Consider the following 25,154-nt stretch of genomic DNA (forward strand, 5'->3'; position numbering starts at 1 on the left):
AATGAGGGAAAGTGTGCCTCTTTCCAGAAGGAAAACAAGCATTTACCGTAAGTTTGCTAGAAGGAAACAGATGAGATGGGACTTGAGCATGGGGATGGCTGGCCTTCCTCTGCTTCAGAACTCTCCTGGAGGCTTCTTGTGTATGCAGGGTCGCTGTGCCTGGTGTAAGCATAAAAGCAAGGGTTTTTTGTTTTTTTTTTTTTTTAATGTATAAATGAGAGTATAGGTACACACACCACAGCTTCCCTGAGCTGTGGCCGGGACCGTAGGTGGCACACGAGCAGCCGGGGCACGTGTGCCCTTGCTTGACCCCAAGTATCAGAGCGCCCGGGCCCGCTGGGTGCTGCGGGGGGTCCTGCGGGTGCCCCCGTCGCCCTGCCCCCAGCTGTGTGCGCCCCGAGGGCCGCTGCCTGTGCCCCACGCGCCCGGGCAGCGAGAGGCTGGAATTGCCCTTTTTCCTACGGGTCTGCGGGGCAGGAGCCCAGTTAGTAAACTGCGAGGAGCGGCCCTGTTCTCGACGCCAGATTTCCAGGCGGTTTTGTTATTATTATTTTAATGCAGAGCTGGTTTATCCGCAGTTACAGCAGTGCTTTGGCGAGGCAGTGCCTCCCGCCACCCACCCCCGCGCTTCGGCAGGGCCAGGGCCGGCCGAGGTGCCCCGGGGCTGGGCCCAGCGCGCCCCCGGCCCCGCCCGCTGCCCCGGGGCGGTGCGGCCCGGCCCGCATGCGCGGCGCCCCGGAAGCGGCGCGGGCGGAGGGCGGCGGCCATGCAGCGGGCGCTGCGGCGCGGCCTGTGGGCAGCGTGGCTGCAGCGGGGACGGCGACACCAGGTACCGCCCGCGCCCTCGCCTGGAGGGGGGGCGGCCGCCCGACGGAGGGGGCCCGGGGGGGCCGGCCGCGGCCGTTGGGGGAGCTGGTCGCAGGCAGCCCCGGCGCGGGATGGCGGCCCCCCCCCCCGTTACCGAGGCGGCGGTGCCGACCTCCCCTTACCGGGGCGGCTGAGGCGGCCCGGGCGGTGGCGGTGCCGGCCTCCCCGCTGTCCAGGCGGCGGGCGGGGGCGAGGCCGGGCAGTGAGGCCGGGGGGGAGGGCACGGTGGCAGGGAAATGCAGACCTGGCCGAAGGCACCGCGTCAGCTGCAGGGAAACGTGCAACCGCCGGCTGAGGTGAACGGGAGGCAAACCCGGCAAAACCGGGAATGTGCAGCGGGATGGGAACGTGGGACTCGGCGTGGAGGGGCTGCCCGGTTTCCCCGGGGGACGGGGCAGAGCTTTGAGGTGACCCCGTGGGAGCATGGAAAGGCCATTGTGCCTTAAATGACCAGTTTGGCGCAGTGACTGGAAGCCACAGCAAAGCAGCTTGGCTGGAGGTTTGGCAGCACCGTGAGCTGCCTGTGAGCCGCTCCCAGCTAAAACCAGCCTTCCCTTGCCTTCCAGGGCCTGCGCTGCTGCTCTTCGGAAGCCTTTCCCAATGAGAGGATCCGCAACATTGGCATCTCGGCCCACATTGACTCGGGGAAGACGACATTAACGGAGCGAATCCTCTTCTATACGGGCAGGATAGCGCAAATGCACGAGGTTGGTTTTCCAGAGGGCTGGGCGTGCTGGGTGCCACTGCGGCGCTGCGGGGACTTGTTTGTCCACATGGTAGTGCATGGGGTGAGGGAGTTGCCCCTGGTGGGCCCAGTGAGGCTCTTTTGGCCAAGCTGGAGAAGGAATCCTAAAAATACACTAGTTTCCCTGATACCTGTTTAAAAATAAGTGGAGAGCAGGGGAATAGAAAGCAGTCCCTCCTTTGCTGCAGTGTTCTCCCACTTTCAGAACACTTCAAATCTTATTTCAAGACTTACTACGCCCTTACCATCTCCGTGGTAAACATACAATGGAAGATGTGTAAAGATGACTCTGAGAAACAGAACACAGGGATGTCACTTTTAGCTTCAGGTACGTTATCTTGTTAAATTCACGGTGAGGCACAATTTCCCACAGATTTCTGATAACCTTTTCCCGGAATGATTCTCAGGAGAGCAAAATACATTATAGTTGCAGATGAAACTGTAAAAAATAAATCACACTTGTTTGTAGTTCAAGAATTACAAGCGATTCTGCCATGTCTGTTTTTCTTCACTGCATGAAAGGTGATGCTCAGTATATAAAGCATCCCTCCTGCACATGCAAAATTCTTAGTAAACTCCCTTAGGCTAAGTATTTTTTCTTTTTTTTCTTTCTTTCTTCCTAAGGTGAAAGGTAAGGATGGAGTTGGAGCTGTCATGGATTCAATGGAGCTAGAGAGACAGCGTGGAATCACAATTCAGTCTGCAGCAACATACACCATATGGAAAGACACCAACATCAACATCATAGACACACCAGGTAACAGTGGTTCTGAATGCATTAAGATTCCTGTTCCTTCGTGTACGCAAAGGACATGGTGCCATCTTCGTGTTCATTAGTTGCTCAAGCTGAGCTAATGTGACTCTGTACAGCTGGAGACTGATTCTGTTGGCGGTTGCTCTTTTCTGCATGTATGAGAAAACAGTGTCACATTACCTTGTGTCATGATGAATAATGGTGGGTTTTTTTGTTACTCAGGACACGTGGACTTCACAATTGAAGTGGAGAGATCTTTGAGAGTTCTTGATGGAGCTATTCTGGTTCTCTGTGCTGTTGGAGGAGTTCAGTGCCAAACAATAACTGTGAACAGGCAAATGAAACGTTATGGTGTGCCATTTTTAACATTCATCAATAAACTGGACAGACAGGGCTCTAGTCCAGTCAGAGCAGTACAGCAATTGAGGTATTTGTCATTTAAAGTTATTTGTGAAATAATTCTGAAATATGCACATAGGAGGTTAAGACTAAGAATATTGAAAGGGGTTCTTCTGTAGGGTCTGTAGTTGCAGGTTGGAGGATAATACCTGACATGAGGTTAAATCTGAACCTGACCTATAACAAGTTTCCATTTTCTCAAAACCCCCAAGCGTTAGTGTCAACCCAGGCTTGCAGTGACTGAGTTGGGGGGTTGATACTTAGTTGGCTGATGGAACTATATTTGGGGCCACTTTGGAAACATCCTTTTAATTTTTTGTGGATCCTGGTAGCAAAGCTGCTGTAGCTTACAGCAGGGAAATGACATAGGGTTGGGCAGTTTCTAGTTTGGATACCAGCAATCCTCCTTGCTCTTTCTTGTGTGTAATTTGATCTGTGAGATACATGCATTAATACACGTTAAGGGAGAAGCAACTCCCATAATCAAGTAATTAATCTGAAACCAGTTTGCACTGCCTTCTTTCCCATGAAGTTGCTCACTGTATCTGTTGGGATATAGAGGGCTGGCAGTCACATCAGGTTAAAATGCAGCAGGGTGTTTTTCATCAGTATTGGTAGATTTTTGGCACTGTCCAAAGAACAAAAGGTGGTGATTTTGTAGGGGTGGGATGTTGTTCAAAGACCATCTGGAGCACACATATAGAAATGAGTCTTTTCTTGAACTAATTTATATTTGTTCACTTTTTCAGATCCAAGTTAAACCACAATGCAGCTTTTGTTCAGATTCCAATTGGGCTGGAGGGAAACTTCAAAGGAGTTATAGATCTTATTGAAGAAAAGGCTATATATTTTGATGGTGCATTTGGGTAAGTTTTGAAACTTGCATATTTCTTTGCTGCAGATAGTCTTGGTATGAGGTACTACCTGTTGTTTCTCTTCAGAGATGAAAAAGCTTGCTGTTCGGAAGGTTAGGGATGTGGCTTGTGCTAGGGCTGAGGTGTTGCCCTTCAGCTCTCCCAAATGACAACAAAATGATTCTGCAGGGTCAGGTTTAGCGGTGGGTAGCCACAGCATGAATTGTTTGGCAACTGCAGTAGTGTGAAGGGGTGGTAGCCACACTTGCCACCCTGAGAAAGAGGAGACTTGCTTCATAACGGGATCTGATAGTGTACGTTTGGTTTGAGCGTACTGGGATGAAGATACGATATGGGTAAGGCTGTTGAACAGGTTATCCCGCATCTGTGCAAACTCCTGCCGTGAGTGGGAAGAAACCCTCTCCTGCTAAAGCATCAGAGATAACGTGTTGATATTCTTAACGTGATTTTTTTTCCCTATCTGTGTCAGCGGTGAATTTTTCTTGATTAGGCTGGTCATCACCATGATCAGTGATTGAAATGTTGATTCATGTGGTGTTCAACCTAGGGTGGTCATGTTATTTATGTATGTGTAGCCAGACTCTTCGTTATGATGAAATTCCAGCTGAGTTTAGAGCTGAGGCTTCAGAGAGACGTCGGGAGTTGATCGAATGTGTTGCTAACTCGGATGATCAACTGGGGGAGCTGTTTTTGGAAGAACAGATTCCTACAGCTACTGAGTTAAAGGTAACTTCATTGCAGTTCTTCTTCCTGTAGCACTGTTATCTTGCTCTTTCGTGTCCCTCTCCTTCAAGGCCCAATAAAAATTTCTTGATGTCTTGAAGAAATTTTGTTTGCTTGAGTTCTCTGGTATGAGTGTCACTGGCTGCGGGTGCACTCCCACTTCACTCCCTGTTGAGGCCCCATTCCAAATTTGGTTTTTTTATTTCCATTGGAAAGTTTGAGCTTGCGTGTGCCCTTGTAGAGGCCAGCAAATGGCTCAAAGGTACATCTAGTCATTTCTGTCATTTTGTTGCCTTGCTGTGTTACAGCTTGATGGTTGTGACTTGCTTCACGTCCCACAGCAAGTCAGTTGTTGAGATGCTGTAGGTCCTCTCTGTGCCTAGGAAACCCTGCCTTGTTTTGTATTTGCATTGATCGCATCCATCTGAGGTGAAAAGAGCAGAACACTAGAAGGGAACTGGAATGAGTTGACTTGGAGAGTCCAGAGGAAATGAATCTAGGTCAAAATACCATTTTCAAGAGTTGCATTTCTTGAAATAGGGGGGGAAATGATATGTCATTAGTTTTATTGAGTACTTCAGATATCAAATGGCAAACATGCCAACAGAAAGGGATGCTCACAGAAGGAATGAATAATTCCATTTTCCCAACATCAGATGGCCATAGACTGTAAGTTACTTCTTTTCGTGGCAGTTTGATGTCGCCGTTTCTTCAAGTGCATGTCCACATGATACAAGGTGATAGGGAGGCCTGGAAAGATCAGCTGCAGTTGTTCTGTCAGTACGGATATCCTGCCACTGTTTACTCCAGAATGAGATCTGCTTGTCTGGCTGGACAGCAGACACGTGTGTTCAGTGCCCGTGGCAGGGGGGTTGGAACTAGATGAACTTTAAGGTCCATTCCAGCCCAAACCCTTCTGTGGTTCTGTAATTCCTTGTTTTAGAGTGTTCTGTGTCAGACTTGGCAAGCTGCATGTACTACGGCAGGTTGTTACATGGGGTGGCAATCCCTTCTTTGAGGATCGTAGTTGACTAATGGTGCCTCTTGAGTTACTGTGGTATTAGCTTTAGTCAGGACAGGTGCAAAAGCTTGGCCCTCCTGTGGGAGCATAAGGGAGCCTGTCCTGCACGTGGACCTGCGCCTGCTGTGCCGTGAGCATAAAGGCGATCTGAGGACACGTACCCTTAGAGAAGAAGCTCTAAGCTGGTTTGCATTTACCGCACAGCCCCACGGGGTAGGTGTATAACTCAAGACGACATGTGGCTGTTGACATACAGCAGTCTGCTGGGCTTTGTGTCATGGCAGGTGACAGTGAAGGGAACCGTACTGAGGGCTCTGTGGCTGGCAAGCCTGATCTCGGCGTGGCTGGGTTTTGTCCTTAATGCATGCTGCGTGTAAGGATTTGTGTGATGCTTCTCACTGTTTGCCACCACCTCTCGCTGTGTTGGAAGTTACCTTGAGCAGTAATCTTCTAGTGCCCACTGTTAATAGTTAGTAATTAGTCAAAAATTGATTCTGGTACAGGAGATCAGTTGCTTGTTGAGGTTAAATACAAAAATGACGCCTGAAGAGTGTGTTGCAGTGGGAGAAGCCTTGTATTTTCTAAGAGAGCTGCTGTTGGAGCTAGAACAGCTTGTCTTTGAGCGGTGGTGGTGCACTGAGTCTCCCTGGGGCCTGGAGCCTGCCTGACACGACAGTTGCTGCCTGCTTTTACTTTTCTTTGCTGGCAGCTGGGTGCTTCAGTTGGCAGCTGGAGAAGACAGGCTGAGACATAAACGTTATAAGCAGGAGCTGTTCCTCTGAGTGGAGCCGGCTAGGCCAGCTGAGTTAGTGAGACATGGTCACTGAGGTTGCTGCTTTAAACATAGCTTTGATGTTTAAGTCCTGTTCGAAGGATTTGGCTCATTAGCAGCACCTGGTTGCCCCTGCAGTAGCCCTTGCCCTGTTAGGCTCTGCACTGCTTGCTTTCCTGAAGTTGCCCGCTGTCGGGATGTAGAGGACTGGCAGACTCTCAAAGCCAATGGGTGTTGCAAGTCCCTTTAAGGTTTATTTATTTGAATCTTCCTGACCCGTAAATTTTGATTGCTTCTGACTTTGCTGCAAACCTTGGGTTTGGAGGTGTTCATTTGTTTGTTTGTTTTTTTACATTGGCTCAGCTGTGCAGGTGATTTACTGGTGATTTAATGTCTTGGGGAAGAATACACAAGAATCTGTGTATCCCAGCTTGGCTCGAGACAAAAGCACGAGATTTTTTGTTTGAAAGCACCAGCTCGTGTGTATCTTACTGGCAACCAGGCATTTAGTTATTTCAGTAATTAAACATTATTTGATGAAGCCTGAGCTATTCCTGTTACAAAGCAGCCCTTCTTGCTCTGGTAAGACAGAAATGTTATAGCAGTTTTAGAGACCTGGCAGGATCTGTCCTTCACCTGACAGAGGGAGTGGTACCCGTGTGAATACATTGTATTGCTGTAAGAGGTGAGAGATTTTTAGCAGGAAGCTATTTTTGATAGTTCCTGCTGAGAGGGAAATCTGTTACCAAGATAAATTTGTCTACTCAGCATGCCTCTTCTTCCCACTTCTGAAAGCCAATTAATTACAGCTCTAATGGCTATAGTATTGCAGATGCAGGTTAATTTGTACTAATATGTCCCTGAAGATGGATTTTGTTTCATTGGCCAGCAGCCAAGTTTCCACTGAAAATATCTTTTTGTGGAAATGATGCTAAGTATCACTCCTGGATGCCACAATTGTAGCATATGATGTTTGCTGAAGATCAGCTGCTTAAACATCACCTAATCTGCTGCTCTCCATAATGCTACACATTGAGGAACGGATGTGCCCCCGGTACTCAGTGGGGCACTCAGTTACAGTGAATTTTAAGTGAAAATAAAATTACTTTTTCCCCAAGGTAACTGTTGGTGAGGATGAATTGCAGGCATGTTGCTTCGTTTGAAAACATGTGGCCAAATAAAAATGCCGGGCATCAGCACAGCCGTATTTCCAGCGCTCTGCTATATGAGAACAGACACGGGCTAGATGAGCAGAATTGTTGATGTAGGATTTTTCCCTTGCATCATTTTTGTGAAGTCATTACATCAACAAATTTAAGGAACCACTGTTCTCTCTGTTAATTAGAAAGATAGCTCTGTTAATTAGAAAGATAGCTTAACCGTCTGTCTCTGGGTACTCTAAATAACTCTCAGAGTAAATGATGTGGTTAGCTATCTGGCTCTATCAAGGAGAATTCATTTCTTTTAGCTTATCAAAGAAGACAGGAGTTGCTTTTGATTGGAGTGATGGCCTCAGTAAGCATAGGGAGATGGCATCCTCTAGTGGCAGGGAGAGGTGGGACTGAGGTGGCAATCTTGGCTTCGGTAATTAATTGCATGGTGGGAGGGGGGCAGATAACTTCCATCCACCTTTACGGAAGATGGCTAAGATCACTGTTAGGGAAGCTGTTGGTGCCCAGTTGTCTTTGCAGCATCGTGTGATGCTTGGGTGAAAGGCACAAAGTTGTTAGTTTATCTTGCTCAGTTTGCTGGGACATCCTGGAAAGATTCCCAAGACAGTGCAACTTCAGCAGGTCTGTCAATGAATGTGAATAGGTTCTTCTGTTGTGCTTTTAAAAACATGTTTCATCAAAAAATGATGATTCATGGAGGATGGCACTTACCCAAATATCCCTTCCCTACCTAACTTCCCTTTCAGAAGTTTTCCGTAGTTTAAAGATACTGAAGCATCTCATCTTACTTTCACAAATTTAAACAGGTATTGTTTCCCAACGTAACTACATAGGGGGAATGAGACATCTGAAACAGAAATGAAGAATCCTGACTCTATCAGCAGAGAGCTGATACCTTTTTCTGTGTATTTTGGGAGTCTCATTATGTTTATCTTGGACATTTTCATTTTTAAGTTGGATTTAAGATAGGGGGAGAAGGAAAATATCTCACACTTCTCTGGAATTCTGGTGAGCAAATTTTATGGGAAGCTCTTGTGTAGGGCGTTGTACTGGAGACTCTGTGGGAACCTCATTCCACGAGTGGAGATGACCAGCAGGGAGAGTGAGAACCTAGACCGCTGCTTGGTTGGTACTGCGTCAAGGCTCTGCAGTTGTTGCAGGAGGAGAGTAATGCCCTGGTATTTTTCAGCTTGCTATCAGAAGAGCAACGCTGAAGAAGTCCTTTACCCCAGTACTTCTGGGAAGTGCTTTAAAGAACAAAGGAGTACAGCCATTGCTGGATGCCGTCCTGGAATACCTCCCCAATCCTTCTGAGGTGGAGAACTACGCTATCCTTAACCAGGAGTAGGTATATTTGTAATATGTAGCAGAAAACATTACTAACAGAATACACAATCATTTACCATTTGTATTAAATAATGACATCATAATTTTTCACAAACTTCCAAAACTAAGAAGCACACATGTTATTTGAGGGTTACTGTTTACACCAGCATTTTTAACACACATTAAATGTTAAATTTGAAAAACTGTTATCTGGTGAGATAGCTCTTTAGAAATTAATGGCAACCCTTAAAACCATGCCTACAGTAAAGGAGAGAGCGCATCTGAAATACATAAACAACATTTTATTCATTGGATGTATTTGTTAAAGTAGATGTGCCTTCACAATTAAGAAGCATGAAACCCAGCATTAGGGCCCGTAAGTAGCCCTTAACGTTCCAGCCATGGCTTAGGGGTGGCTCTCAGGTCTTCCTGATGTACTTGAATTGTTCAGGCTCTATAATCGTAGCTAAACAGAAATGATGCTAATAAATACAGTTTATGGCTTTTTCTCCCAGTGGCTACCTGACGCTTTGACGCCTCACTGCTGCTGTGCTTCTTGCTGTCCTAATGCCTGCTCACTACGATAGACTAAAACTTCTCATGTGGCTTATGAGCGTTGTCAGAGGAGCCGCTGCAGTGTCTTTTTCTTCACTCTAAAACTCATGAGTTGTGTCTGAGTGTATGTAATTGCTTTCGTGGCAACACAGTTGGATGATATGAAGGACTAATGATGTTTGTCATAGTTTTGACCTTTTTGGGATTGGCTGCGGTTTCTCTGAGATACTTTCTGAGCACACAGGAGCTACGTATCTGAGCATCTTTAAGTTGCTGTTATAAACCTGTGAAACTGAAGGCCCTTGGGGCTTTCTGAGGTTGGGCTCCTGTTTAGAGGATGCTGCCATGTTTGCTTCATAATATAAACTCCCTCTCCATCCCTGTTTTTAAGGGATTCTGAGGACAAAACCAAGTTCCTATTGAACTCTGCTCGAGACAATTCCCAACCTTTTGTAGGCCTTGCTTTTAAACTGGAGGTAAGCCGTTACTGTTTTCCTTTCTAATGCATCTGTCCAGATTTATTATTTATGATTTGAGTAGAAAACAAAGCAAGTCCAAACAGATGGTACTACCAGAACTTAGGTAGAACAAATTTTAAAATCAGTTGATGTTTAAATTTAATTTAAATTTAATTTCTTTTAAAAAACTGGTTTCAACCATAAAATTCACAAATGTATGAAATGCTGCCAATTTGGAAGCTTTAAAATGGTTTTATGTGCCTCAAATACTTCATTATTTACTTAGTTAAGACCTGAACTTTGGGGGGTTTTGTGGTCTTACTTCAAATACTTTCGGAGAAAAATCATGGTTTTGTTTGAAGTTGAAAACAGTGGCATACAGGAGAGGAAAAAAAAAATGCACAGTTTTAACCAAACAAGATGTCAGCTACCTAGAGAGCAGCAGTTCAGATTTCACTTGGGAAGTGGCTGGCCAAATTGCTAGTTAATGTATGCCTGTGGAGAAGGTTTAGGAGTGGTCGAATTGGTGAAATAAGGAAAATTGCCAGGAGATGCCAAGTTCCATTCCAGAGCCAAGGGAAAGCTGAGGCTATATTAAAAAAAAGTTTTGTTTACATGACCACCATGTAAATTCGAAACAGAAACATTTAGTCAGTCACTGCAGATGATGCTTTGAATAGTAGTGGTCTTGACTCCCAGCATGATTGTATCTGATTTTTTTAATGAATCTTGATTCCAGGCAGGCCGTTTTGGGCAATTAACCTATGTTCGAGTTTATCAGGGGATGCTGATGAAATCTGATTATATATATAACACTAGGACTGGGAAGAAAGTGCGTGTACAAAGACTTGTCCGTATGCATTCAGACAACATGGAGGTGAGTGTGAGAGATACCATCCACACAGTTGCCTTTTGAGCCGCTCTTACTGTAAGCTTCTCACTTTTCAACTATCTCTGAACGATGTGATATGTCAGATTGCTGCTTTTGTTGTTAATTCATACTTGCCTGTAGCGCTTAGTAGAGCTCTACAAGAAACTGGAGTGATCTCTGGTGTATTATTTCCCCTGAAGTGGAAGTCTTTGCCCAAGAAGCATTATAAAACGTCTTTGAGGTGATAGCTAAAGAAAGCCAGTTGTGGGATTAACCCCATAGTCCATACTTCTTGGAGAGGGAAATTGGATTGGCAAAATACACACAAAAAGTTTTCCTCCGTGTGATTATTGAATACAATTCTTAAACTAAAAACTGACTTGAACTGCTGCAAACCCTTTCCCATTTAAGATTCCTGAACTCTATAGCTGGGTCAGGGCTGCCTGAAGTATAGCATGTTGCTTGCTTCACATTCTTAAACTAGAATAAATTAGCACCCAAGCTGAGGTTTCCTTTTTGTGCTTTGAATAAAGAGATAGAAGATTTACAGAGCATTTTATCAAGGCTGAAATTTTCAAAGGAGCTGAACTTCAAGCTTTTAAACACAGTATTTATGTCTTCTTCAAGCCAGGTGTAGTTTGTAATAGATCTTTCAGTGTTACATAAATAGTAAACTTTTCTTTCTTAAGGATGTAGATGAAGTTTACGCCGGAGACATATGTGCACTCTTTGGAATTGATTGTGCAAGCGGGGATACGTTCACTGATAAAACTAATACTGACGTTTCCATGGTGAGTACACCTTTTCATCTATAGGCCTCGTCCATTGGAATTCACCGGGATTTCGTTGTATAAGTTTGTAATCATTGTTCAGTGTAAATATTTTTTGATGTATATGCAACCGCAAATATTTTTTGTGATTATTTGTTTGTTATACCTCAAGGAGCTTGAATATATAGAAGTATGGTGTGTGCAAGAGATACACACCTGTTTACTATGCTTGACATCAAGTATTACGTGAGTGTTAAAAATCTGTTCTGGGCTGTGAGAAGTAGATGCTGTTACCCAAAAGTACTTTGCTGTGCATTTGTGTGTGTACTTAAATACATCATTTTTACTTTTTTGAACATATATATATACACACACAGAAACTGATAGGAAGCAGTCTTCTAACTAGTGTGATATCCAAGTATCATTTTGCATCTAGGAAAGAGTGTTGGATATACTGTGGTTGGCAGTACGGTATGCATTATGTTACCACCTTGTAGTAATTGTCAGCAGAGTTACATATACATATATATATATATAAAAGTTTGTTATATCAGATGCAAGCTAGATAAGTAAAACAGTCATCCCTGTTTGTAACCCCGAGTCCTTGTGACCAGACTGTTGTTTGAGAAATTAACATCACCCGGCGTAGTGGCACTCGATTGTATGATCTTTTCCTTTATGGCCATTGCAGGAATCGATTCACATCCCTGATCCTGTCGTTTCAGTAGCTATGAAGCCTTCCAACAAGGTAGGAACCTATGAATCAGCCTTTTCCTGACTGAGTTACCTTTCCTTTGCTGCTTTTATAATTTTATGCAGGTTAGCAGTGAAATATGGAACCACAGACTAAAATGAGCAGTGTTCTAAAATGTTCTCTCTGAACTACTTAAGAATATATCATTTGGAACGCAGCATGTGACTGCATTAGGTGGTATTACTTAGCCGTAAAGATGATGCATGTCTTTGACCTGGGTAAACGTGGACTTGAAGTAGCTGGAGGGATAAATACAGCTATAAATGTATGGCTGTGTTCCAGGAAATAACCTCATGAGAACAGAAGTGCTAAGCAGTTGATAGGAAAATTTGAGGTCTTTTTGTTGTGTGACTTCTGGATGTTGACTTGATGTTTTCTTGTGCCTGTAATTGTTTTTCAGAATGACTTCGATAAATTTTCAAAAGGCCTGAGCCGCTTTACAAGGGAAGATCCCACTTTTAGAATCCATTTTGACGATGAGAGCAAAGAGACCATTGTTTCCGGAATGGGGGAGCTGCACCTGGAAATCTACTCCCAGGTAATTTGGAGAACAGATGCCATGGACTTTGCTTCTAGACTGTTTTCCCAACCAAGAATTCTCCTTCCTTCCTGGCTGAGACCAAAATCTGTCTGTGGATGGGCTAACTGATGCCAGCCTTTACGCCTGGTTTTGTCACTGGGTGCCTAAGCACATGTCAGGTTTACAAGGTGTTTGGAGGTGTACAACTCCACTTGCTTTACTGTAAATCAGGGTTATCATGGGACAACTATTTTGAGGTCTTCCCAGCAGAAGGCACCGTGGCATTAATGTGAGCCATGGTAGCAGCTTAGGGAAGAGCTTAACTTCTTAGTCAACTTCTGAAGATTCTTTGTCTCCAGCGGTTCTGTTTTGAAGGTTTGTAAACTATTTAAATGAAACTTCTGCCTGGATTATTTTTACTTTTTGGTTCAAATCCATAAAAAAAATTTATTAAGCACTACACTTCAGCAGCCTTTGCTTGTAATTAATTTTACCATGAGCCATTTCCTACAGGAGAGAGAAATACTCTTGTTTCTGTGTTCTTAGATGTATCATTCCCATAACAAGAGATGACGCAGGCAGGAATAGTTACTTACAGTGATTTATTTGTTTCTTTCAAGTTGATGCCTGTATTTTAGTCTTAACACAATAGATGTATCTGAAATGTTGACAGAATGAGGAAAAGATGGCTTTGTCTTGAAAAACTTAAGCTTGAATAAAATTATTAATGCTGCTCCCTTTTCCTGTATCTAAAGCTATAGGCCCTAAACAAGGTTGACTGCAGAATGAGTAATTATAACATTTTAAAAAACCAGCCACCCCGCCACCAAGACCCCAAAACTCAGCTCCAACCCCAAACAAAAAAACTGGTTAACCCTGATTAAGTTTCTCATTTCAGAAAGATCTATAAATAAAATCATTTCCAATGTATTGTTCCAGCGGAACAACTCTGTATTTCATTCTGGTTTCCTTTTCCTGCAGCGAATGGAAAGGGAATACGGTTGCCCTTGCACCATGGGAAAGCCAAAAGTTGCCTTTAGGGAGAACATCTCTGCACCTGTGCCGTAAGTATTCTTTCTGGTAACAGAGGTTTTTTTAAATGTATTTTGATGCAGAGTTTGATTACATAGCAGAGAAAGTGCCTTTTGGGTTATCAGATCAAAGCACATCATACAGGAGAAGTTTAACTGAGGAAGAACTTTTTTTCTTCATACCTCGATTGTCTATCCACCCTTATCAATTTATCTGCCCTCCCTTCAAATGCTTATTGCAGCATTTGAGCTTCTTCCGTTGCGGTATCAGGTGGTCCGTCATTCCGATGCATGTTTTGGCTGACGGCTGTCCTGTGTTACTTGAACACCATGCTGTGGGTGCCAGAGAACTGTCATTTGCCAGGGAATGATCTCCTGTGGGTAGAAAACAAAACCGTAGAAAGTCAGAAGGTGTTTTTGTTGAACGATGCTGAAGGGGAATTGACTGCTGTAATACAGCCATAGGTGGGCTGATGATAAGTAGGTTGATGAAGCACCAGTAACAGTGCAGGGTAGGCACTGCAACACACAGTCCTATGACCTGTCCGAATATCTGAAGTTCTGCAAGCTTTTTTCAGCCTGTGTTGTGCTCCATGCTGCTGCAATTACAAATTTCTTTGATTTGGGCAAGTTTTGCAGCTCAAGCACGTCTTTGTTGGGTTACCCTCTTACTGTTAGTGCTATTGATATTTTGGGACGGTGCCCTTCACCAAATAGCACAATGAAGAACCTATGCTTTTGTTCTGCAGTTATGTAGCTACTACTTATCAGAAGCTTTTCTTCATAGAAAATTTAGGAACTAAACCCACTATAGATGCCCCAACTTAACAGAGCGCAGCGGAGTGGAAAGCAGTGGACCTAGATGTGGGGGTAAGATCTCTGTTACCAGTGAATGATCTATTACAGGAGGTTGCACAATTAAGAACTACTTCAAATTTTCTGCATTTTTCTGATGAAAACACTTGCCTAGATGGCAAAATCTTGATGGATAATAGCACACAATATAAGTACTGTTTTGGGAACCAAAGTTTCTGCTGCTTGCTTCTGTGAGCTGCTGGGGTAGACAGTGCCTCTATGTAGTGGTCCACCACTGCTGTCCTCTCACGTAGAAGCACCCTGCAGCTCCAGCTGGAATGCAGCTAAGCAAGCCAGGATGCTGATAGCTGCATCTTGCCTTTATCCCTGGCCAGTCTGGCAATAGTATCTCCTGAGTGGAGAGAACTGTATATGACCAGTATATGGAACCTCTGCCAGGCCCAAGGAGGCCCAGAAATAGCTGAAAATCACTGTCTGCTGACAAGTTAGAGAGGTTGTCTGCTGCCTGCGTTGGGGCAGAAGCTGACAGTGCTGAGACAGATAGTGATTGTTGCCCTAACCTCACCCTATTTGCTAACTGACCTGCAGGCGTCAGATCTGTGACCGCCCCACCATCTGCATGTCCCAGTTAGAGGTGACACAGAAGTCTTAAAACAGAAAAAAAAGGCTTTTTAGAAATACAGACTTTACCTGGGATACCATTTCGTGGAGTAGAATCTTGTAGTCAAATTCAAGATACTCATCACTTCTTTTCTGGAAAGACAAGATTGAAAAGGGGTGAATGTGGGCCTTCCCCCTGCCTTAACCAAAGAGAATGGATTCACTTCTTTTATCATAAACGTTCTCAGAGATACTTCAGATGAAACTGACAACTTGTGTTAACTAATAGGTGGAGCTTAGTCACTATAACAAAACAGAAAGATACCGTTTTATATTTCTGTGAACGCCAAAATTGCATTGGAGAGATGGAATGAAAATTAAACTGTGCTAATTCCTCCCTTAAAGGAGCTAGATACATCTCAACTTTCAGGAACTCATCTGAAAAGGGAATACCTGATTCTACAAGGTGTCAATTTAACCTAAATCATCCTAAATAAAATCATCAATAGGATAAGACTTGGAACACACTCCAGAGGCCTTACAGCAGGTAACAGGTTATCAGTGATTGTGTAAGGGACAGAATATACACTGGCCTTTGGAACATACTCTTTATGTATCTATTCTTCAAGGAAAAGAAAAGGAACAAAATTAGTACTAAAGAGAGATGGCAACTGGTTTAGCTTCATAGTCTTCTGTTTGCCTTATCCTTGAAAGTCATCTGTTCCTAAAAGAGGGTTTTGAAATCATGCTTGTGCACAGCCCTGCAGCATCTGTGAATTGCTTTAAGATAGCCATCAGAGGGAGCAAAACGTTAACAAATGGTGTGCTCAGAATGAGTTTCTGCCTTTCCTTCATACCCAGAGCTCCATGGGAATTAACCAGCTGTTCTGAGTGGCAAAACATTCCAGCAATGGTGACAGTCTGTTCTGAAGACTCCTGATACATTGGGGTTTCTAAATACGAAGTCCTGCTTCTTTATCCTAGTTTACATACCAAATTTCCTTGAATTTCAAGTTGATCATCCCTTTAGGAATTATTCTTACCTTACAGTGTATTTTCTGCAAATAGAACAGAGAAGAACTGGGAGAATCTATACAATTCTATTAAATCAGAGCAAAGCTTTTGGTTTTGAAAATAACTTTTCTGAAAGCAAGTTGCTTTATCAGTTAAGCCTGTTCCAGGTAAGAAGTCAGCAAGGCTTGTTGACAGTGGCAGGTGATGACTCAGTTTGAATAACTATAGTGAGATTTGCCAGTAATTTTTATTTTTTAGCTTAGGGCAGACCCAGATCTGCTCAAAATAAACACATCGCTTGTAACCGCTCAGAACTAAGCAGAAATAGAAAATACTTCGTCCTGAAGTATTCTGTTCCCTTTCTGTCTTGTGACAAGTCTTCCTGAATTCAGTTTTCTTACCATAACTTAAATGATGCTCATCATGCTAATACAAGTCTAAGAGCTCAACTAAAAATTAATTTTAAGTTCCCCATCCGCCAGTGTAATTAAAAATTAGTAAAAGTAAGTTTGGGAAGAACAGAGTAAAAAAGCTGATAATGAGGGTAGAATTACATCAGGGTTTTCTTTCTTGATTAGCATTTTGAGGTGAACTAGAAAATGGATGGAGACTGCCATACTGCAAACAAAAGCAATGTAGTTTGTGTTTTATTGAATTTGAGGTGCAGCCCATTGCTATTTGTCTAGACATGGCTATTGCAGAGATGTCAAGCAGTATCACCGTGACTGATGGCTAGATCATGGTGTAGATGAAGAGATAAAGGACGATATTCCAGTGCATGTTACGCAGATGAAAGACTTCTGTCAGCTGGGCCTACGCTACAAATGAAAGGCAGGGAAGTAATACAAAACTGTAATCCGTGTGATGACCTCCAAGTGGAAGAGTCAATTTTCTTAACTAAATAAGCATGGGATACTGCTCTTGCTAAGAAGGCATGGCTTCTATAAGCAGAATTTATGAAGAGCAGAAGTGATCTGAATAAACACTCAAGCATTCATGATTTGCTAGAGGAAAGGGATAGGTGGAACAAAAACCAGACACTGGGTTAAGAACGAACCAGACCAGGGAGTTCAGACACAACTGAGGTTTCTTGCTTGAGAGCTCAGCTTCAGCCATACTCCAGTACCTGCCACAACTGCCAGGCTCTTAAATGCTAATTTTCTTGCAGGGCATTGATGGTAACTTACCACTTGCTTCACGTGTTTAATTTGGGCAAGTTGGAACTTGGTGTTTTCGGTTGAGTTCTGCCATATCACAAAGCCAGAGGCAACCCACGCCAACAGTTGGATGGGCTGCATTTCTGGGGACACGTTGCCGTGGCTGTCTGACAAACAAAATAAATAATGCACATTAAACAATACGGAGTTGCAAAACCTTACCAGCTAATAGTAGGGTTCAGCGCTAAAGTCACTCGTTTGCATTCTTTGCTGTGTCACAGATCTTCCATATAATCTTGGAGGAGCTGCTACATCAGCACTGTGTTTTCCTTCCACTGCTTTCTCCTAACACGTGTTCTATAAGGTCTTCAAGGCAGGGGTTGCTCTAAATTAGGAGCAGACCCTAGTGCTACAGTTGGGGTGTCTGAGCCACAAACAGTGAGCAGGATGCTGGTTAAGGAAGAGGTGACAGTAGCAGGTGGTTTTCTGGAACAGTCACGTGCAAATCATGTATCGGTTCTGGATTTCAGAAATAATAAGTTTAGGAGTCTTGTGATTGACACACCGCCTGGAGTCAGGAAAGCAAAGCGGCATGTGTCAGAGCAGGTCTAATGGCCTGATCCCCCATGGTCCTGGTTTCTATAGGAAGGGCTGCCATATGGATTGTGGACCACCACCAGCTGAGCTCAGGTTTGCTTCTGGCCATGGAGGACACTGTCTCAAAAACTTCCTTCTTGCCCAAACCCTTTCTTTGTACCTGGTATGTTTTCTGCCACAAGCTCTTCTTCCAGGCTCTTGATTCGGTTGTAGAATATGTTATCTGCTTCATCTGTGTTCTGAAGTTCTCCCTCAGTTGTGAATTGCACATCTGGTGCAATGTTTTTGTTGCCCAGATGATAAAGAACCTCAGCAGTGCAGTTAACAGTCCTGTCCTATTACAGAGTAAATTATGCATATTAATATTCAATTAAACACATGTATGATATTGGTAATTTGCACTTCTAATTTTTTTTAATGTAGTTGCATTTTTCTCTGGGTCTGGCCCATAGAGATTTGTGATTATTTAAGACAAGGTTAAATTCAAAGTATTTCTGTGAGTATACCATAAGGGCAGTTATCTTTCTACAGTGACAGAAAGGGCAATGTTTGTGGTGCTGAATGTCATTTGTGGTATTCAGGTGGAGTAATAGGTTGAAATAAATTCCACTTGAAATTGAATGACACTGAAATGTCCTTGTCATCCCTCATGCATTTTCCTGTGTCATTGTGGTCAGTACCAGGTGTTCAGGGCTTTTATGGTGTAAGAAATGGGGGTTCCCTTTTGGTAAGATTAAGCTTTTTTTTTTTTTTTTTCTCTGAGTTGCAGTATAGAAAAATCTGAAACAATACCAAGTATTATTAACTGGTGTGTACACTGGCCTCAGCTAGGATCAGCAGCATAAAGTGATGGCTTTTTATTACACATCACCAGTGCCAACTTATGCCCACAGAATTATGTGCCCACAGAATGTGTGAATTAAATAAATCTGAACTCACATTGTCAGTGATGTCTTCTAACACCAATTCCAGATAGTACTTATGCCCAACACCATCGATGTCCTAAATAAGGAAAACATGAAGACTTATTTTGTAAAACATTGAATTACTTTGCACTGTAGAAAAGATTCTAGTTCTTGTGAGATGCTGCAGCAGTGTCACACTCTGCAGGGCCCGTACAGAGCTAGGGTACTCTTTGTTATTTCTTCCTGCTGTGTTAAGATAGCTCATTTGATGTGCACCTGGTGTAGCATCTGATTAGTACCTCCTCGTCCATTTTTAATCTTGTATTTTTAAATTTTTTTAGAACATTTTAAAATATTTAATTGCTGATTTGGGGCTTCCCATACAATTCTGTCTGGTAGTGTGCTGCTTGGTTAAATACCGAGGGAAGCGTCTTAACTGGGTTCCTTGTCTTAAGTCCATTTAGCCCTTTGTTACGGATTGTATCATGTCCCAGATACTTTGGATATCTTCACGAATGACTGCAGCAAGCAGCTTAGTTTTGCTGTAACCCCTCTTCTAGCAGATTTACTAGCAAATCCAGAACAGGTCAGTCTGTGTGGGTAGCTGTGGCAAGAACATCCTCCTGAGTTTGCGTGGGCGGTTCGGTAGGGACCGACCCTCGGTTAAATGCCACGGGCAGGGCGCAGCTCCTGCGGCGGTGCTGTCGCGGCTGGCGAGACCAGGAAGCACGAAGCACGCAGCGGCGAGGGCTGCCCCGCCGTTACCCACCCACCCGAGGGTGACTGCCCACGGCCCTCACCAGGACCACGTGCCCCTGGCACACCTTGCCGCCGCGGCATGGCAGAGGGAACTGCATGGGTGGACAGAGCTGGTTTTTCAGCCGTGAGACGACCTGTCGCAGCAAAGAGGGAAGGTGAGAAACCCATGTGTGGGACGCTCCGTTGCCCGCTTGAGGCTGCCCACGGCTGTGGCCCTGTGAGAGGCGAAGGCGCTGCCCGTGGGGGATGCGGCCGGCCGGCAGCCCTGTCCCTGCAGCCCTCACCTGCCTGTGGGCGCGACGGACAGTCCTCGGCGCCAGCCCGTGCCCGGGGCTCCCCAGCCGGTGGCAGATGTAGCAGGCGGCCAGCGCTGCTGCCCGGGTGGCCGAGTAGTGGCTCGGTGGCAGCTCGGTGGCGGCCGGTCCCCGCGGCAGCTCCATGGCGCCGGTCCCGCTTCCTTGTCCCGCAGGAAGCAGCCGGGGCGGAGCGGGGCGCCCCGCCAGCTCCCACGCCCGGCAGAGCCTGGCTGCCCCCGCCGCGTGGCATGGGGGCTCTTGGCTCGGAGGGACCTCGCGCCCCTCCGGGTTCGCTCAAAAAGTATTTCACAGTTTGTCTTCAAGCGTTGCCCCCCGTTATCCCCTCGCTCCATGCCTGTGCTTCACAGCGAAGCACTTTGTGGGTGGAACAGTAGGTATGTGCAGGAGCAGCAGAAAAACGGCGTTACTGGGGGAGTGAGCAGGCTTTATTGGCTTTATTGGCGTGCCTTGCTGCACACGGAAGCAGCTGGGGGTTTGCAGTGTTTTGAGAGGTTTAACTCCTTGCTTCCCGCTTGCAAGATGAAGAACCGCCGTGCGCCCTCTTTGGGCATCGCAGGTACTCGGCTGTCACGGCGTGTGGCTGGTTTTACACACAGCCAAGAAAAATGCAGAACGGGAACTTTGTCCTTAGAAAACCGTGATTAGAGTATGGTTTGTGTAACGAGTAACACAAACTGATGTTCTGGGGGCATTTGTTTGTTTTTAGGTTTGAATACACGCACAAGAAGCAGACGGGAGGAGCAGGCCAATACGGCAAAGTTATAGGTGTGCTTGAGCCCCTGGAGCCAGAGGACTACACAAAATTAGAATTTGAAGACAGAACTGTTGGCACAAATATTCCAAAACAGTTTGTGCCTGCAATTGAAAAGGTACAAAGCCTTTTGTTTGTGTGTATAATATAAAAAAATGCTGATTCTTGTTTCCCTGCTATACTGTCCACATTTACTGTGATTGTCTTGCTCCAGGCACAGAGGCTTTTCCCATTACTTCAGTGGAGGCAGAACCAAATTTGCGTGGCTTTCCTTCATATCTTACATTCCTAGGTTTTCCACTTAATTTAGAAGCTGCTGTTTGTTTTCTTTGGTGGTGTCTGCTTGCTCCGTTTCCATAGCAGTGCAGAAAGTCAGTTTTCCTTTCTTCCAAACAAGCCTCCTGTTGAATCCGCTTTTTAATGGCCCTCTTCTGCTTTTGATTGTGGCCGCAGAATTCTCATCTCTAACCCTGAGATGCGTAACTTTTTTGTGACTTCTCTGAGGCCAGTTATGTAGGAAACTGTAATTAAGTTAGATTTCCTGTGTGAGTTACCAACTGTTCGTTCTTTGTCATCTCATCTGTGGGCTTCCTCTGTGTCTGTCTCTCTGTAACTAAGTTACTACGTACTACTTTAATTAATAGCTACCTTGATCTTTGAATTCCTGTAATAATGGATCAACCTAAAACAATTACTTCATTATTCCATGATGCAATACCTAGAGATTTTTGCCAAATCCTAGAAGCGGCATGCAGTCTTAAAAGAATCTTGTTCTTTGGTCAGGTGGTTAGAGCAGTTCTTTCCACAGAGCATTCTTTTGGTTTTCGATCATACAGTCCCCTTAACAAAGCAAAATCCTGGGTACATTTCTTGTGCTGAGCTTGTTACAAGGTTTCTGTTTTTGATAAAAATAACAGTATCAGACTGAGGTGCCACAGAATGATAGTACACAGTTTTCAAAGGCTTTGGAATGAAACATTTTCCCTGCTGTTACCTTCTCCCATCCGCTCATCAAGCAAGAAGGCCCATTGGGTAGATTAGGGATTGCTGTTAAAAATTTGTGAATGGTTTTGGGGTTAATTTTTTTGTTATTGTTGTTTTGGGTTTTAAGTGCAATGTCTTTTATAGGCTGTTTTTAATGCTGCTTTTTTTTAAGCTTCATTTTGGTCTACAGATTGCTAACTTTGAGATGTTATTTGACAGGGATTCCGAGGAGCATGTGAAAAAGGACCAGTGTCGGGGCACAGGATATCTGGAGTCCGGTTTGTCCTGGATGACGGTGCACATCATATGGTGGACTCTAATGAAATTGCTTTCATCAGAGCAGGAGAAGGAGCCCTAAAGCAAGGTATAAAGCAAGTAATTTGAATGTGTAGTCCTGCTGCCTTCCTTATTGTTGGAGCTGAATTTAACAGCCTCATCTCCATAGGTTCATTTGTTATCCTGGTGTATCCGTACATACGTTCAAAGTTTGGCCAGTTGTGTAGAGCAGAATAAATGCAAGAGTTTATAGAAATGCTTGGGGAGGCACAACAATTCCTTTAATTGTATGAAGGAAAGCCTTTTTGCCTGGAATATAGTACAGAAAAGCCAACAGCTTCATCCTTACACAGGTATGGAGAGAACATTTTATGAAACTGTGTGCCTCCCAGCATTACAGGCTTGGGAATAAAAGGCAGGGGAGCTGGAATTCCACATGGTCGATTGTTGTTTTCCCCCAGTGATGCGAGAAACACTTGGCATTAACCATCGAACGCTTCTTTGCTATGCATAGGGGTATCGTGAATTATACCAGGCCTGTTCTTTGATGTTTGTTTGTTTGGGGGTTTTTTGTTTGTATTTTTTCCTCCAGCTATGGAAAACGCCACTGTGCGTATACTTGAACCCGTTATGGCAGTGGAGGTGGTGGCACCCACTGAATTCCAAGGAGTGGTGATAGCTGGAATTAATCGCCGTCACGGAGTAATCACAGGACAGGACGGCACCGAGGGTTACTTTACTCTCTATGCTGAGGTTTGTGGCATTCACTGGTTCCTGACTTCTTCTTGCATTGCCCTTTGACTCTGTTACTGTTGTGCTTCTTGACTAATATGTGTAATTGTAGCCAGGTTTTTCAGTGGATAAACATCATATTAGTTTTTCAGTGGACAAGCATTACACTAATTTTCAGCTCGTGGCAGTGTATTGTGCTGCAGGATTGGTAAGCCTATTAGAAATCTGGCTTACTAACCTAAAATCATACGGTGGCAGAGAAGGGAGCAGAACTCAGATTTTTTGAGCTGGGCAAACTGTTCTGCCTCCGAGTGACACAAACCTGCACAGCAGTACAGGTACACGGAGCGCAGGGGAAGATCTTCCTTCAGCTGTTAGCTGCATTAACTGTAGTAATTGCAGGTAAATGCAAATGACTTGTCTTCAGTGTTCCTTCTTTTATGCGCCTTCTAAAAACCTACATGTTCTCATGTTAGGTGGTGGTAGGGTAAATCGTCTCAGCAAAGCCTTAGCCAAGGACAAACTACACACTTTGTCACTTCGGCTTCATTAGAGTTGCAGTCTTGAGATATTTCAGACATTATGATCCCTTGCTGGGTGACACAGATTTCTGAATTTGGGTTATTCCAGTACCTGATGCATGCAGACTCTGAGATTTTGGGGGTTTCTTGCTGAAAACACATTGTGAATATAAATTAGTTCAAGTAAGAGGTACTTTACAAAAATAGATAATTAGATCAGTACTGCTTACAAAGAGCACTGGATTTTACTGCCCCTTTATATCATAATTAACTGGGTGATAACCCAAAGCTGATGGAAAAATACCTTGTTTTTACAAGACCAGTATGCTTGGATTTTAGGTGCCACTGAATGATATGTTTGGATATGCCACTGAGCTGAGGTCTTGCACAGAGGTAAGTACTCTCGGTGCTTTTTGCTACAACGTGTTTATTTCTGTAAATAAAGTGTGCTAATTTGCATCATCGTCATCATATTAGTGTATGCAGCAGTAAAAGCAATAGAAATCAAAACAAATGCAGAATAGGAAGATAACCTTGGAGTCTTTACTGTTACTTCAGCTGCTTTTTAATGAACATGGGTATCATTAACCGTGCCATTTCTGGCCAAAAGATTCTTTCATACTTTGAGGAGGGAAGAGATTCAGGGTCATAAGTAATAGAAGGCGGTGGGTATCAGTAAAAGTGTTAAATTCACAGGCAGGAAAAGTTTAGGTATGCTCCTTCAGTTACATATGTCTGCAAGCAGACAGAATTTTTGACAGCAGTGCTCACGTTACGAAGATGTCCTTTAATAATATATGTGCCTGTATGTACATGCTTATTGAATGCATTTTAATTGGGTGAGTTTTGTGTGGTACATACAATTTGCTATTCTGCATCTCGTGATGCACAGGTGCCAGTATTCTGTGAGCACTTGAATGGGTTGTTACTAATACTGTGATCATTTCCAGTTTTTAAGTAGAACTGTCACACTGCTGAGGTGGCAGCCACGGGCAATCTTACAGTCTTGTGTCAAAGAAACAACGTTCAGATACTGTTCGTATGGGTGTGCATCTCATACCTACGTGCCCCGGCACGCGGTGTTCATATACTTCGTTGTAAATGATTATTGCTTGTTATTTCAAGGTTAGGGTGTGGGCTGCTGCTGAATAGGTTTACGTATTCAGCATCCTCACTTTGACGATTTTTTTTCCAACCCTACAGGGAAAGGGTGAATACACAATGGAATACTGTAAATACCAGCCATGTTTGCCCAGCACTCAAGAAGAAATAATTAACAAATACCTTGAAGCAACAGGGCGACTTCCTGCAAAAAAGGGCAAAGCCAAGACCTGAGTTTTCTTCCTCTTGAGAACGCTGAATAGTTTTTCACAGTCTTCTCAAAAAGTTAATTTTCCCCAAGCCATGGAAGCAGTCGAGGCTGGCTGGATAAGGGGGGCTTGGTAATTTCGTTACAGTATCCTTCCTTGTGGTGTTCTCGGAAGACACCAGGAGATTACAATGGAATTGTTCACATGCAAATGCTACTTGTTATCAAAATACATACGTGTTAAAACTGATGATAATTTGTCTTGAAATTTGTCTTAATCCATTTGTATTAAAATAATTTATTTTTTGACTTTATATTTTCTACATCATTATTTTATAATTAGGCTAGTTACTGTTTCTCTGGTTTTCAAAGTTTAAAAAGTTTAACTCGGTAGACTCTGCTAACTATTGACTGCTGGTCAGGCATGGGGGGATGAGTCATCATCCAGTACTGCGCATTTTTCACAGGCGTGCTACAAGCACAGGTCCTTTAGCACCGGCACGTAGCGCATCCAGCCCAGAGAGTGAATGTCACTTTGCCTTCCGCGTCCTTCGGAAACGGTGCCGGCGCCTCCGAAGTCCCAGCGAGCTGGGCAGAGTCATCCGCTGGTGCTGTTTGCTGGTCACCAAACCTGCTTCTTGTTGGTGGTACAAGGCGTTTGAAAAGAGTTGATGGGAATGTAAGTAGAAGTTAACTCTTCCCAAAACTATGAACAACATGGATTTATTTTATGGGCTTGCTTTCTTGTTAGAAAACCAAACAAAAGATTCCTTTTCCCAGAGTCTTACAATCAAGAGGGTGTG

At 44.1% G+C, this 25,154-nt stretch overlaps 2 protein-coding genes across 2 annotated transcripts; one reads left to right on the plus strand and one right to left on the minus strand.

Moving 5' to 3' along the window:
• Positions 1 to 724: 724 nt before the first annotated feature.
• On the plus strand, positions 725 to 24,660 carry GFM1 (G elongation factor mitochondrial 1). Its single transcript, XM_056358033.1, has 18 exons — positions 725 to 829; positions 1,434 to 1,574; positions 2,237 to 2,369; positions 2,589 to 2,793; positions 3,515 to 3,631; positions 4,216 to 4,366; positions 8,518 to 8,672; positions 9,601 to 9,685; positions 10,407 to 10,544; positions 11,228 to 11,329; positions 12,000 to 12,056; positions 12,463 to 12,600; positions 13,564 to 13,646; positions 20,485 to 20,647; positions 21,733 to 21,877; positions 22,382 to 22,542; positions 23,382 to 23,435; positions 24,246 to 24,660. The coding sequence occupies exons 1-18, from the start codon at positions 767 to 769 to the stop codon at positions 24,375 to 24,377; spliced, it is 2,223 nt and encodes a 740-aa protein (XP_056214008.1). The 5' UTR covers positions 725 to 766; the 3' UTR covers positions 24,378 to 24,660.
• Positions 13,168 to 20,478, minus strand: LXN (latexin). Its single transcript, XM_056358036.1, has 6 exons — positions 19,746 to 20,478; positions 18,737 to 18,799; positions 17,958 to 18,132; positions 17,231 to 17,367; positions 15,120 to 15,182; positions 13,168 to 13,988 (listed from the first exon to the last, which is right to left on the minus strand). The coding sequence occupies exons 1-6, from the start codon at positions 19,899 to 19,901 to the stop codon at positions 13,893 to 13,895; spliced, it is 690 nt and encodes a 229-aa protein (XP_056214011.1). The 5' UTR covers positions 19,902 to 20,478; the 3' UTR covers positions 13,168 to 13,892.
• Positions 24,661 to 25,154: the final 494 nt, after the last annotated feature.

Source organism: Falco biarmicus, chromosome 13 (assembly GCF_023638135.1).
Source record: "Falco biarmicus isolate bFalBia1 chromosome 13, bFalBia1.pri, whole genome shotgun sequence".
Lineage (NCBI taxonomy): Eukaryota > Metazoa > Chordata > Aves > Falconiformes > Falconidae > Falco > Falco biarmicus.